Source organism: Episyrphus balteatus, chromosome 3 (genome assembly GCF_945859705.1).
Source record: "Episyrphus balteatus chromosome 3, idEpiBalt1.1, whole genome shotgun sequence".
Classification (NCBI taxonomy): domain Eukaryota; kingdom Metazoa; phylum Arthropoda; class Insecta; order Diptera; family Syrphidae; genus Episyrphus; species Episyrphus balteatus.
In genome coordinates this window covers 122,640,930-122,657,462 of record NC_079136.1, presented here as the reverse complement: position 1 = coordinate 122,657,462, position 16,533 = coordinate 122,640,930, and the positions used below count along the sequence as shown (strand labels likewise).

The following is a 16,533-nucleotide window of genomic DNA, read 5'->3' as shown; positions in this document are numbered from 1 at the left end:
AATTTCAAACTCATTTAAGATCTTCGGACTCACATAGCTGTCAAAAGGAATTGGCGGAGTGAGGACAATGTGAACACCCTCATTGAACGTCATAAAACTGACAGACACAAAGTTCCAAGATTAATAAAAGAAATATTCTTATCAGACTGGCAGGCTGTTTAAGGAAAAGTCTTTAATTGGATTGTGTTATTAGAAAAATAATTTATACAGTCCCATAGAGAGTTTGACGTTTGAAAGAGACAGAGAGAAACCCTATTAATTGTCAGACATATAATGCGGCCCTTACGCGTTCCTTCAGTAGACATCAATCACTTGAAAATATTATTAAAAATAAATGTATATGGGTCAAAATCATGGAGGAAATTTTGAGGTCAAAATTATTAAAAATTCAACTTTGTCTTATAATACAAATTTTACGCTCAAATGTTTGGTGTAGCTATCATTTACTGCCAATCACCAAAAGGCGAGCTATCCTCGAAATGGTGGTGATATCTTCAAATAAACTGTAGTACACGGAGAAAAAAAAAGAGGGGGCCTTAAAATAAAACAAATAAAACAATACCATTCCCGCTTAAAATAAAGTGGACTCCACTTAAATTTAAAGTGAACTTCATTTCGTTTTATTTTTTTTTATTTTTATCTTAAAAAATCGACAAAAATAAAAAATTTTAAAATTATCTATAGCGTTCCCGGATATATGACGTTCTCGGAAATGAAATCTTTCATTTAAAATAATAGAACGAACTCCCTCTCAAAGTGTAAAAAATTGCATTTTTCAATAAGAGTCAATATCAAAGCAACATTTACAAATATTGGAACGAAATCACCTCGTGAAAGGCAAAATCAAGCACTGTCCAGTTTTCTTGTACAAAAAATAGTATTGAAGAAATAAATCGATTTCGACGAAACTGACAAAATTTTAAGAACAATCAAGGTATTGGAAACCAATAGTCCCATAAGTTTAATTTTTAACTCCAATTTAATATGTAAGTTTAATTTTTGGGAACTTTAAGTCCGTGACAGACCATTTATTTTTTTAATAAGCCCGAAAAATCACGTATTTCTTAAAATTATTTGACAATTTTGATTTCTTTTGACGCTTATAGGACCATTATTATAATCAATTGTATGATTTAAGTTTTTTATGGAAAAAATTATTACGTATACACCACATTGACCCTCCAGCATTTCGATTTAATACTTGAATTTCAAGTTCATGTTCTTTGAATTCTGTGAATGCACAAAATGCTTAGTTATGATTTTTAAGTAATCTGACGCTCTTAAATGTTTATATGATATACCACAGTAAAGTGTTTTTCATTGACTATAGAAGAAAAGTTGTTTTTACTTACTCGTGTTACTATAACCATTTTTGCCCTTCATTGACTTCAAGCTTTTAGGGGTCCAGATCTGTTCTGTAAATAAAACATAAAATTTATTTTAGTAAATATTTATAAAAAAAAACGTATTTAATTAATATTTAAAACACCAAAAACATAGAAATAGAATTAAAACAAGAACTACAAAACGTCCCCATTACTAATTTCTCTCTCTACGTGGGAAGCCTTAATCTTCCGTTAGAGCTACTTTTTCTTTATGTTTCCCTGCCAACTATTACCATCGAATGTATACTTTGTACTTAAATCCCTGATCTTCTACACTCCCTTAAATCTATCCAACAACTCAACGTACTTAATTTAAATAAATTCAACCGACGACATGAATTTAAATCAACGTCTACACGTTAAGAGTATTCTTACTCCTGATATCTCATTTTCTTCTTTTGCTATGTAATCTATCAATTTCAATCTTAAAGAAGGTAGGTACTACACTTAAATACCTCATGCAACAATGGGACATGAGTCTTCCATGGGACAGTAAACGACGATGGACGTCGTCGTCGTTGCCATCGACCAACGACCGAATACGACTACGACAACTCGCTTCGACGTTTATGCAAATTCCTCATTGGTAAACTAGAAAAAGAAGGTTAACAAATTACCGTCATGACGATGACGATGCGGTAAGTATAAAAAAAAAAGTATATCTTCAATCAAAGTCTATATACAATCAGCTATCATCATCCCAAGTTCACCTATTGTTTAAAATATAAAAAGATCGCACGAGCTACAAAAATGTAACTTAGCTGTATAAACATTACTACTCCCATCCAAAAGATGTTTTCCTTTTCTTCGTATAGAGAGTATAGTATGAGGCTATTTATTAACAGTCACAAGCAGATGGCTTGAAATGTGGATCTTGCTTATTATCCATACTGTTGGTGGAAAAATGGCAATTTGGTATCCCATCGCACATGGGGAGTCAAGATCTAAAGTCTCTCTGAGACCGGTTAAGTGGATAATTGTTTTGATTTTACACCAGAAAAACAATGATTGCACTTAAATAAAGTTGTTATTTCTATATAATTATTTTGTGGAACGTGTTTTGTTTTTCCTTTACTTAATAAGTTCATTGGATTTACTTTTACTTAGGAAAAGTACAGTTTAATAGCTAACATGAGATGGATGAAGAAATGAGACTGTGCGTGATGAAGTTGCCATGTTACGAAAATAAAAAATTATATTAGAAGATTGACATATTCAAAAATTATGTTTTGGCTTATAGATAGTTGATAGTCGGATGTGAAGTGTGGTCCCTATCGCATTTTATACCGGCGTAAATTATGAAAGATGACTAAATGCTTCACTCTCTCTTTGTATTTGACAGAACGATTCGTGCATTTATGTCATTAGAATTACTATGGTCTCCCTGATGTTATGCCCATAATCAACGACCACATTATTTTTCAATGAACACTGTTTTTTTTTTTATTGTTGAGCAACATTCATAACAAATTGACTCATCTACACTCTCAGTTAAGTGTGAACGTATAGTTTATGTTAACCCTTCAAGCAAACAGGTCCGACCTCGGTCCGAATCCGCTCCGCCTGAGGAGGAGCTGAGTCCGACTTCGGATCAGAAACTGGTCCGAAGGCGGCTCAAATTAGTATGGAAATTATAATCACCGCGAAGTCGATTGCATATGTATTAGTGTGGTGAAAATCTCCATTCCGAGAAAACGGAGCCGAAGGCGGACCTGAGTCGGAGCAGCGAAAATCTACCAGAAAGAGGAATACAAAAGGGATGACGTTTCGCATTTGCGACCAAAAAAAGAACAAGATTTTTTTTTTTTTCACTGAAACTGTTTTATTTTTTTTTATATTTTCTTTATTTTATTTTCACAAACACAATTTTTATTACTATTTTCTGGTGAAGGTCAGCGGCAGGAGAACTCGATGTAATTCGACAAATTGTGGATGTTGAATGTATGTGAGTGCTGGTGGCGTCAGGCTGCCGAAGAAGATTTCCTAAGAAAAACACATAATGACACTCACCCATATTTTATCGATAAATTCTTTTTTTGCCTTTAAATGATCCCATATTATTTAATATTTATTTAATTTAATATTAAACAAGGCGAGATACGACACGCCACAAACACTGCAAGGAAAAAAATAAAATGAAGTTGACGCTTTGTTTTTCTGTTCCCTTTGTCTTTCCTTCGTCAATTTTCCTTTTCGCACTTTTTTACCACGATTCTCGTTCGACTTTTGTGTTCATACACAAAAAGTTGCAAGTGTGTGAGTGCAAGCCCGATTTTCGCGGTCTGAGGTCGGAGTTTCTTTGTTGAACTCAGTTTTCTTGCTTGAAGGGAAATGTCAGTGAAATGTCAGTTTTGATTGCAACTGATATTTCACTGTCAACATGTAAACAAAATTTCTCACTCATCGCAACATTCTTTGATATTCACCAATATTCGTTGGTTTGCGTCAATGTGTCCAATTTTACTTCTTTTTTTTATCAAGCGTTTTGATCATAACAAATCAACAAAATGTAGTCGCTGATTAAGCAGCTAATGGATATAAGCGCACTTAACAAGTATTAACAGAAATCAGGATATACAGAGTAAAAATTTTTGTTATCCTATCTCTTTTTGTTTTTGTGACGTCATTTGTATTATTCAACTTATTTTTATATGAACATTCCTTAGATAAAACATATGAAAGTTCCCGATCTTGGTATTTGTTTGTCTATGGTTGTGTGTTGAATTTATTGCTTGCCATAGATAACACATTGAAGTATGCCTGACTTTAATCTGTAAGGCGGTGGTTCACATTCAATTATAAATACACTTGACGTCATCAAAATGGCGGTTGCTTGTATTCTGTATATGTGGACCAGAAATCTTCTACTATAGCTTTCACAGTTAAATTTGTTCATTTGTAGCAAACAGAATCATTCTTTAAATTTTCTTAAATCAAAAAGAAAAGCTCTACCCGACAAACAATTTTGGTTCTATAAAGCTTTACAGATGCAATTGTTGCTTCTGTAAAGCATTATAGAAGCAAAATTGTTAGTAGGGTACATACCCAAAGTAGGTACGATCATATTATATTTTGTTTAATGTCCCCATTTTCAAAGCAGGAAGCTCCCAAGAAAAACTAGTTAAGTTAGTCTAATTTAATCTAATTTTACCTGACAGCTTTGCATAGCGAAACCCAATTTATCAAATTTAAACTTCCACAACCTACACGAGTGTGTCCCAATTTTTGCATCGTTCCATTTATTTTGTTGGAATTTGAACTCCATCCTAGACAAGATAACGACCCAATTTGAAAAATTTGCTGCCCAAGCAACATTTTAAAGTAGGTAATCTCTCCAAATAAAAAAAGTTACAATGTGGGTGTTCTAATCAAGGAAATACTGTTTTCTTGCATATTCCAGAAAGGTAGCTAAATTCATTTAGCCTACACCATTTATACCATACAAAATTCCTAGATCTACTTTTTCAATTAAATTCACAACGACACACAGGTACAAAAAACTCCAGAAACCAAAATGCTGTGCACGATTATGTAATTGACACTATCCACATTAAAAAAAAAAAAAAAAACTTCTATAACCTCACTCCTACCTCTCCTATTCCAACTGTTATACAAAGTCGTCGAAGATATATACGTAACGCTCACTCATTCTTAACGTAAAACCGTTAAGACAAATAATATTTTTCCTCTCTATAAATGAAGAGAAAAGAAAGATTAATGCATACCCATGTCCGGTGTGTATGGAGAGGCTTAAGATTCCACAATTTTCTCGTGTACAAACTATCCTACGTTAAGATTATGCTTGCGTGTAGTAATAAACCTAACGTTACATTAGCCAACGTTCATATAATATGAGACACTTGCTGATAAATTTAAAAAAACAACAACAAAAAATTTAAGAATCAGAAAAAACAAAAAAAAAAAACAGCCCAAATGAATATAAAAAAGATGTCAAAACTTGAAATTCGAGTTGCAAGAGTCTTACCAACAACGTAACGCAACAACACGACAACGAACATTTTGTAGGCTGAAAAGTCGGTTCTTAAGTGAACGACAGAAGTAGTATAGAAGTAGTATAGGAGTTGTTGGACAGCAAATAAACGAGTTGTACCTGGAGTGCATATTATTGCCGGGGGAGATAGGTTAGGTATTCCTGCCTGCCTGCTTGCCTACCGGTCGGTCTTCGGTTGTAGTAATTCCACAGGGTTATTCAAGTGGTTCCAAAGACTGCCACTTATTCTTTTGCTTGTAGGTAAACTGATCCTAAAGTAGACTCTCTTGTCCATCCAAGCCTACTACAATCAGATAGCCATAGTCGTATAGTTAGTTAAAAAGAAGAAGAAAAATAAGAACCATAGCCAAAGTCACCTTACTGTCTGCGCGTAATTAATATTGTCGTTAAGAATAAATGGTGGAATGTTACGAGAAAATAAACTTATTTTTTAGTTGTTTTTTTTCTTCTCTTCTTTTTGACGCTTCATTACTATTCCTTCTCTGGTTTTTTGCATTGAATTTTATTTTCTTTTTCCGGTAGTTTTGGTAGGCTTTAAGATTGATAGATGGAGTTGTTGGCGGACGTAATGAGGTATCAAGTTTCCTTACTTAGAAAAAAGTAAGTGGGGAAAAATTCTTTTTTTCTTCAAGTAGGGATTTAAATCATGTGAATGTGTGTATAAAAAATGACATCGTTTATATTATAACCCCTTGACAGTTTGTATGATTATTGTTGACACATTGTGCATTGTCGAATTTAGGTGTGCACTCTGTGTATAATTAAGACATTAAGAAAGTTATAAATTCAAGTCATAAAAGGAATTGGGAAAGTACAACGTTCTTTTCGTTGATTTCGAAAAGTTTTAAGCTTTTGCTGTGGATAGTTAATGGCGTTTTCGATTGGCAGTCCGGAAGCGTCCGGAATCATTCTGAAAAAATTTTATTCACACAAAACTGTCAGTTTTGACACATAGTTTTCACTTGTCAATGATTTTATAGAAATTCTTCCTTTAATTTTTATTTATTTTTTTAATTTTATTTGGAGTATAGTTAACATTGAAAGTTGAAAATAAGACTGATTGCTCAAATACTACATCAGCCAAAAGCAAACTTAAACTAATAGCAAACAATAAAAGAAAAGTTTCTTTCAGATGGCAAAACTGAACGAAAGATGGGATGTCAAGATATACTTCAAAGAAGATAATTTCTACTTTAACGAGGTTTAAAACAGCAACAATCCGAGAATGTTGTTATTAACCGCTTTTTTTTGAGGTGGTAGACTACTCATGAGTAGAAATCTAGTACATTCTTATCTACTGGACAGAAGATCATTTGTTGACTGTAGTAGTTGATCTAGTACTAGTATTATCATTCTTATGAGAATTTGACAGATGACAATTGTATTTTCAACTTATGACATTACATCAAAATGACCATTTTCGTTAAGTTATGACACTAGAGGTTATTTGTATTCTCAATTTTTTCGTTTAGAAAAAAACTAAATGCGCTTAATCGATCAATGATCTTTTACTTTCTCAAATAATAACTCGTTTTCTTTGATGTATAGAGGTCATTGATTTCTCTCTCCTTAGTGCGAAACATAAAAGGTTAGTGACAATTTGCATACCTATTTAAAGACAAAAACCTTGAAAATGAAAGCCATTTCTTATTCATAATGAAATATTGATTTATTAACAATTTAAAAAAAGAAATGATGAATGAAGAAAACGAACTCATTTTTTGTTTATGTCCAAAAATAAATTCTCCTACCTATGCATTTACATTTAAATCTTGTGGATTTTCGTTAACTGGAAATTTTGTTAACCTCCTTTTGAGTGGAGTTTTCATTATGTGTTTTCGTGTTCTTGAATATTTTTTTTCTTTTCTTTTATGTATTGAAATTGATAGAGAACGTATAGACAATAGATATGGACGTGTGCATACAAATTAAAAGTGAAAACGTTACCTAGAAATAAATCTAATGACAGTTTAGATGGAATATTGACTCTTTTCGGCAAGAATTCGTTAAGTTTTCCATAAATTTTGAATTTCCTGCACCGAAATTTTGACATTAGAAGTGTTCATGGCATTCGTTCATGTTACGTCATTTTATAATTTTATTCATGGATGACTGGGGTACTTGAATTATAAACTTCAGTATATCAATATTTATTTAATTTCTTTTAAACAAATCAAAAGATAAATAACTAACTCTTATCAATATTGGTCAAAGCTTGTAAACAACACTTGCCTTTTTACGTTTTACTGTTGTTGTCAAACAATAAAAAATAGTTATTTGTGATGAAGTAATTGAACTGATAAGATTTGTAGATATCTTTTATAAGAATTATATAATAGATTAACAATGCTTGTTGACCGAAAGAATTTAGTTTGAAAAAGGTTTGAATTCTATAATTACAATCTCACCTAATTTTTCAAACTAGTTTGACATGATATCGTTTATTTTATTTTTATATGTCTGTAGTGGAAGAAGTTAATTAATCAATTTATCAATTGAAGTGACCATTATACATACTAATCAGTTTTGCTTGATTTATTTACTTTGGTAAAGGGAACTTTTTTGACTTCGAACGGAGCAATTCTGATACCATTTTTAACATATCCATCAAATTCAATTAAATGAATTGCAGTCAATGTTCAAACGAAAAGTTACTAAGAGCTAGTTTCAAAAGGCCAGTTCCATTGGCAGTGTTAGTATACTCAGGAGTACCACCATTTCTTCTGTTAGCCTTCATAGGAGAAAAATTGTTAGTGGGGATAGTCATTTAGTTGGTGTTGGAATGCCCCCAAGATGAGTCCAGAAAGCGTCCAAAACTCTTCCAAAACACATCCGAAACGCGTTCAAAACACGTCCAAATCTCGTCCAAAACACGTCCAAAACGAGCCCAAAACGCGCTCAAAACGCGTCCAAAACGCGTTCTAAACACGTCCAAAACGCGTCCAAAACGCGTCCGAAACGCGTCCAAAATGCGTCCAAAACGCCTCCGAAACGCGTCCAAAATGCGTCCGAAACGCATCCAAAACGCGTCCAAAACACGTCCAAATCGCGTAAAAAACGCGTCCGAAACGCGTCCGAAACGCGTCCAAAACTCGTCCGAAACGCGTCCATAACGCGTCCAAGACGCGTCCGAAACGCATCCAAAACGCGTCCAAAACACGTCCAAATCGCGTAAAAAACGCGTCCGAAACGCGCCAAAAACGAGTCCGAAATGGGTCCAAAACTCGTCAAAATGCGCCAAAAACGCGTCCAAAACACGTACGAAACGCATTCCGTTATTTAAAGTTTGATCTGCGGTACAAAAATAAATTTGTTTACCTATAAACGTAAATCAAATATCAAACAGACAAAGCAAATCTTTTCACTCTCACAAAATTTATAATAGAAACAAAATAAATCATAATTTATGTAAATTGCTTCACGGATTACAGCTAACACCTCAAGAAATAGGTGAATATACCGCTGCATATTAATTGTATACACCAGAATCAATAAATTGAGGTCGTTCATAGAAACGTCAACCGAAAACGTCAGACAACACGTCTTGAAGCTAACTTTCGTTTTCTTACTTTTTTTTAGATTAAGCACTAGTAAGCTTATACAGGGTGTCCCAAAAGTAATGGATCAAACGAAATATGCTGATAGGCCAACTTTAGGGCTCTCAGAATTTGGTAACTTGTTCATCCCAAATCCTTACGGTTTTCAATTTAATGCAGTTTTTGTGAATTATCGAAAAATCTCGACTTTGCAACAGTATTTTGCTTCCTCCGGTCATAATTGATTTTTGTTTTTTACAATTCTTTCACTAAAACATTGGCTAATAAGAATAAATAATTATTTAATCAAAATATTTTTTATTTCATACGCCATTTTGCTGCAAATTAATTAACAGTTCCATGTTTTATAAAAACTCAATTACTTAATTTTTTTCAGAGCAACACACTGCAAAAAATTTGTATGGTGTGACACAGGTTAATTATTTTAAAAACTTGCCGTGTTATTGCACTTTTCAAAAATGTATAAAAGTTTCCAGACTTGAAGTTAGAACAAAAGATATTACAATTTTAATGCAACAAAACAGGCCTTTTCAGAGAAAAATAACAAAGAAAAATAAACACATTTCCTCGACTGTTGTTTGTTTATTTCTTTTTGAATAAAAGCCTCGATTTTTGTTTGTTATTTTCCTCTGAAAACCCCTGTTTTTTTGCATTAAAATTGTAATATCTTTCGTTCTAATTTGAACTTTGGAAATTTTTATACAATTTTGAAAAGTGCAATAACACGGCAAGTTTTTAAAATAATAAACCAGTATCACACCATACAATTTTTTTTCGGGATGTTCCTCTCAAATAAAAGTAAGAAATTGAGTTTTTATAAAACATGGAACTGTTACATAAATTGCAGCAAAATGGCGTATGAAATAAAAAATATTTTGATTAAATAATTATTTATTCTTATTAGCCAATGTTTTAGTGAAAGAATTTTAAAAAACAAAAATCAATTATGACCGGAGGAAGCAAAATACTGTTGCAAAGTCGAGATTTTTCGATAATTCACAAAAACTGCATTAAATTGAAAACCGTAAGGATTTGGGATGAACAAGTTACCAAATTCTGAGAGCCCTAAAGTTGGCCTATCTGCATATTTCGTTTGATCCATTACTTTTGGGACACCCTGTATAGCCTATTGTTTCGTGTAAGAATTTTTAGAAAATCTTTTTGCACTTTAAAAAAATTTCAATTTCATTTTGCTTTTGGAAAAAATATAACTCCAAATCAAAAATTAATATTCAAAATGACAGCTTTCGTTCACGTTTTTTTTTTAACGTATGTACAAAAACTAATTGACGGAAGTTAATTTCATCATATAGAGTTTATGAAAAATATTCAACTTATAATTGTTCATAAACTCATGACTCACATCACATTCACCTTAACCACTGAGCTGAGAAAAAAAAAATGAAATAAAAATTAAAGTCTAGTCTAGATTCCAGTGACCACTGGCTTGGAACAAATTTTCAAATATATCTACCTCTCTCATCCATAAGTGATACCGACCAACCGGCAAGGTAAGCCTCAAGTTGTGTGGTTATACCACCTGATGGTGTCTTAATATGAAGTGAGGAAATAATATATCCACTCTTGAAGAGTATACAACACACATTTTGTAGACTTTTTTTTAGGTTGTCCTATGATAAAAAATTAAAAGATATTAGACATTCCTCTTTTGCCAACCATTCATTCTCTATCAAATGGACATTTCCTCTCAACTTAAAAAAATTTCATTGAAATGTCAATGGCTATTATTACAAAATTTTTCGTAATTGTATATCTCTCTTGACTGACAGAGAGGGATTTAATACACAGTCGACGAGCGTTGTACAACACCGTAACGAAATTTTACACCCAACGATGAACAAAATGGAAACCAAAAATGTTTCATTATAGCGGCAAACGTCACGGTCATAGCTACAAATCACTTTTCCTTTTTTGTCTATTAAAAAAAATAGAAAAGAAAACATAAGCTACTTGAAAGTCTCCACTATTAAAAAACAAAAGACCTTATATAGAACTGTCAATATGACATATAGCATAGGTACCTACTCTCCCCACAATAATACAATTGTAATAATGTAATTCACCCCCCATTGAGTCGACCCAACTCAAGTGCCAATGTGGTTATTAACCTTCTACCATAAGTATTGATTACAACATTATTGTTGGACAGAAGATTTACCTTTTAGAACACGAGGTGTGTAGAGAACTTGTGTATGGTTTCAAAAGTCGATGTTTGATGCGTAGGTAAACATCATGAGTAGGTACTACAGTTGGTAGGTATACATTTCAATGACCCGCTTGCAAGTTTGATATTTCATTGATTTACACCATGCAATTTGTTATGCCTGACTTGATAACGCTTGAAAACGATCAGAAGCAAATATTTTTACTCTTTTCACCCAAATGTTATCGAAAATTAGGTCATTAATCGATGGCAAGCTGTGTGTTACATTTTTTAAGTCGTAAAAAATAATCACCGCAAATTCCTTCATCTCTTGCTTCACAACTCGAATACAAGATCAAGGTTTTTTTTTATACTACTTGCATCGATTTCGTGCTGCAAATGCACCTTGCTTTTGCTTCCTCAACTGCGTTACCACAAAACCAAAAATATATACTATATAAAGAATGGTGAAGAGGAGGAAAAAAATTGACTAGCAAAAGAAAATAAAACCCGGTGAAGTTGAAGTTTACGGTAAAATTACCAGTTGCAAGCAATCAATTGCATAGAAAGACTGGTTTGGACGATGAACGTTTTTTAACCAGCTGTTTGCCATAGTTACATCAAAGTTAATGGGTGATCGGCATGAAGTATTTATATGTAGACATATACTACACGCTATAATCGCTGAACATACTTCTGTTTCTATTTCAGTTTTTTTTTTGCTTTTTTTCTATTTCATTTCTGGTATGCAAATGAACTGTATTTTTATATGACATAAATGCGCGACTCGATTATCGATAGTAAATAAAAATTATAGTGTAAAGTAATCAATTTAGACGTTAATTTTATTTCATTAATATAAGCTCACATGACAGTTTTGTTTGTTGACAAGATGTTGTATATGTCAACAAATTTTTATAGAACAACGATCATCATTTTTAGCTTAAATAATGTCTTATAGAAGCAATTTTTCTTTGGAAAACAAAAATTGCAATCTGATCTCATTCTGATCTGTTACAAAACGAATAGAGGGTAACGTGACGAGAGGTAAAAGATTTATAAATTATTTATATATATTTTTTTTTTGTTGATATATTTTATCTCGAGTTGCATATCTTCATTTCTGTCTTTTTCTCTGTTGGAAAGAAGATATTCAGATAAAGATAACGAATGAATGTCATCAAATATAAGTGTTTATTTATGTAAAACTGGAATTTCTGGAGAGATAGCTGACGACGGACGTTTGTGTTTGTTCTTTTTGGTAAAAGAATTTTATTTTTTAGAGGCTCAGGAAGAAAAATACCTGTCAACAAATTAGCATGCAGTAAAATAGAATGTCTGACAAGACTAAAAATAGAGTTGGACATTTATTTATGTCAAGATACTCAGTAAAAAGATGTTGATAGGAAAAAAAAACTTGCCAGAATTTTACATTCATTTTCGTCGTAATGATTTGCCATTTTTAAAGAATTAACCTCTCCATAGGCTTTTGATACTCTTAAGTTATGAGGGCTTGACTAGTGTCCGCCTTAATTATTTACGATAAGTTAAATTTTGACATAACTACGTTACTTCGGAAGTGGTAGGCTGATCATGAATATAAATCTAGTACTTTCTATCAGCAACTTCTGATTCTTATTTACTCGAGCAGAATTCTACTCATAAGTAGAGTTATACCCGTAACACACTGTTATAGGTACGGCATGAGCACGTGATCTAGTACATTTACTTCTAGAACTGCTCATGGTCTTCTGCCAGAGTTGATTAGAATTGAAAGAACAGGGCTTATCATGAGTTGCTATAATATTGTAGCTGGAAAACTAATCATGAGAAGATGAATTGTAGATCTAGCAATACACATTTGTACATGATCTTCTGATCGAGTAGACAGGAATGTGTAGCAGTTGTACTAGATTTTTTTTTCAGTAGTGTAACAAAGGAACGAAGGTTTAAACACAGTATACTATGAGTACTATTCGCTATCAGCTAATTTTATCGATGAACGTTTGTATTTCATTAGTAACTAATAGCCCTGTTCCATTGGAGGTGGTAGTTTAGTACTCATGAGTAGAAATCTAGTACAACAACTACACATTCCTATCTCCTCGAGCAGAAGATCATGTGTTGATTGTAGTGCACTAGAAATACTTATCATCTACTCGTTGCTCGTAGCTGGCAATTATCCTTTTGTTTCTTAATCTCTACTCTTATTTTCTGTTTTACTGTTATTTGATAAAAAAAACTGTCACTTTTTTAACTTTATCTTGCAAATTAAAACAAAAAATTACTTTCACTTATTTTGCCAGTTTGGAAAAAGATTTATTTCAAAGTCATGTTACATTGAATCTTTAAAATCTTCAAAGCCATAAAACAAAAGTAAGACAAAAAAAAATATAAGGAAGACAGCACCATTTTTGTTTCAAGCCACATTCAATTAGATGGCTTATAAAACGTAGTTGAAACAAATTAGTATTCCGATGACGCGTTTGTTTGGGTACCAACTCCAAACCAAATAAAAAGTGTTGTTGTTGCATAACTTAAAACCTACTTATGAATGAAAATCATTTTATCTGCCCACACTTTTAAGACAATGATATAAAATGCATACTGACCAATCTTTTATTTAGATATTTATACAAATTTTATACGTTTACCCTTTTACTTCATGCGAGTCGCATTCCCTCTCGGGGGTGGTATTTCCAGATCTAGTACTACAGTTAAGTTAAAGTTTGAGTTTCTGAATCTGTGTCGTATAGCTAGTATAAGTACCATAATCTAGTACTATCTTGTATGTACAAATGGTATTTTTATTACATTTTATAGTTAGTGTTTCATTCTCTTCAAAGGACTACAGCGGATATTAAATTCTTTGATGTTGTTCGCATTTCACAGGACATTGCAACATTCAGTAATGCAACATAGGATGACTGACATTTACATAATGTGTCTACACTACCAATATGCAATTTTACAGTCCATAATTTTAATTTGCATCATACAAAGTAAATTGCTTCCAAATACGCACCATTAGCATAAACATACATTTTAACTAGTCCTATAAAACAACCAACGTAAACTTCCTTCGTAATATTATTTTATAACAACGTGCAATCCTATGAAATCTGCAATAACCAACAACTATCGACACATAAAATAAAATTCTATGTTGATAAATTGATATGGAAAGAAGATGTTGCACTAATACCAAACTGGTTACATTTCAAAATAAAATCCGACCGGAATGTTGGGTGTTGTCTACACTTGAAGAAATATTCAAGTCAAACTATCTTTTACAGACCGAGTCCTGTGATGAATACCATAATCTAGTACAATAAAGATCGCAGGCATGTTCATCGGCGATAGGTGATGTAGATTTTAGGTGGTCCTTCAAAGGAACACGGCTACTAATGAAAAATTAGGCGCGTCCCACAAAAATAAACCATTCATCACTAATAGAATTTTAAGTGGGACACACAAAATTTCAGATAAGTGCCTGTTTTTAAGATTTCTAACTAAAGTATTTTCTTTGAGAGAAACGCTTCGATTTGTCGTTTGATGAATATTAAACTTACGAATTCTCTGAAATTGTTTCCTCAGTGTATTTGGTCATTTTGATTTCTTCAAATGTTTGCTTTGATGCTAAAATTAATGAATGAAGTAATCAATTTTTCAATGAAGTTGTTAATTTATCTGAAAAGATGTTCTTTTTCGCAATCCGGATATTTTGCAATTTTTTTTTTTCATATTACCTAAACATTTGAAACGAGTTAACTACTCAATAATTTAAACAAGTTAGTATTTTAACATCATTAAGTTAAGTGACTTTCTTAGTTTTTTTTTTTAAAAGGTCTTCTATAGAAATGAAGATTAATCTGAAAAAAGAAAACAACCTTTGCATCTAAGTTGTTTTTTCAATTTTTTTTTTGTCTCATTTCTTCTCAGTTAAAGAGATCATTCATAATATAATGACATCTCTTTGAGAATTTAAGAGTATGTTTAACTTTCATCTCTTCTGATTTCTATTTCATAAGAAAATTTAACACAAGCGTAAAAAGAATATTAGACTATACAAATAAACATTCATAAATATAAATCTCGGTCAAAATTATAATTTGATAGTGATAGTAATTCTAACAGACAGAAATAAACACTTAACCTTAATTTTAAGAAAACATTAAAATACGGTTGTGTTGGTTAAGTTTGCAAACAAAAATTATATGAGATTATTGAGATTACTGTTGGATGTGAGTCTCTCTAAAAGGGTATAATTGAACAATGATTTTCATTTCAAAAGTTGAAAAATTAAATTTGGAATTTGTTAATCTAATGAGGCCCTGTGAACAATAATTTTTGATTTTTAACAAAAAAAGAATTTTCTTTTATTCAGGTATAAAAATTAAAGTAAGGGTGATAAGATTGTTTTATTATTTAGATTAATAAGTCGTAATCTAATGTCTACTTATTTGGTTTGTGTCGCCAGATAATGTAATAGATGGTTAGTGGCATACTTTGAGAATTATGTTTATGATTAGTCTTGTGAGCTTAAAATACATTTTCACAAATCAATTAACGCTGCTAAAAAAAAAAAGACATTTGTTTCGTGGTTTTTGTATAATTTGTAAAAGTCTATTTCGTTTTGCATTACGATCTGTTCGAAAAGCTAAATTGAAAATTATAAAAATTTAGTGTGCGAAGTCTCCATCTCTTTTATGCACGGAAATAATTGCTGGGGACATTATCCACGTTCGTTTGATGTTAGTAGACACTACTCGTGAGAAGATGACTTGTAGATCTAGTACTTCAATTAATTAATATCATGATCTTTTGCTCCAGTACATAGAATGTGGAGTTGGTAGTACTAGATTTCTATACTCATGAGTAGGTACTTTTTCGCAGTTTCTATCCAGAGTGAAATTAAATGTTAACATTAAATGTTAAAATGACAAAATGGCATTAACCTATATTAAATTTACTCAGTGATTACATCGAATTTATTATGGTGTGAAACTGCTTCATTTTAACAGGCATTTTCACACGAGTACGAAAAATTGTCATTAGGGGTAATTCATGAAACGAGCTGGTAAAGTTAATCATCATTCATCGGAACTTATTTTTACTGGAAGAAAAAATATGAAATTATTCGCAGTAAATTTTTGTTTCTTTGACTCTGTGTTAGATTTGTACTGACTGGTCTTCGAAGTCTCACGAAAACACGAAGTGGTCGAGAAAGATTTTGAATTAAAACAAAGCTCATACAAAAATTCTATGTTGATAATTTGATATGGAAAGAAGATGTTGCACAAATACCAAACTGGTTAAATTTCAAAATAATATCCGACCGGAATGTTGGGTATTGTCAACACTTGAATAAATATTCAAATCCCGTGATAAAAACCATAATCTAGTACAATATCA

At 32.0% G+C, this 16,533-nt stretch overlaps 1 protein-coding gene across 2 annotated transcripts in view; it reads right to left on the bottom strand.

Annotated features, from left to right (window-relative positions):
* Window positions 1-16,533, bottom strand: part of LOC129917013 (myosin-VIIa) — a 37,997-nt gene that overhangs the window by 19,996 nt on the left and 1,468 nt on the right. The window contains exon 2 of one of the 2 annotated variants that reach the window (XM_055997315.1): window positions 1,353-1,415. In XM_055997315.1, coding sequence (XP_055853290.1) covers window positions 1,353-1,370 — 18 coding nt within the window. In that variant the 5' untranslated portion in view covers window positions 1,371-1,415. The remainder of the gene's footprint in view (window positions 1-1,352; window positions 1,416-16,533) is intronic. The other variant, XM_055997316.1, reaches the window with a different exon arrangement.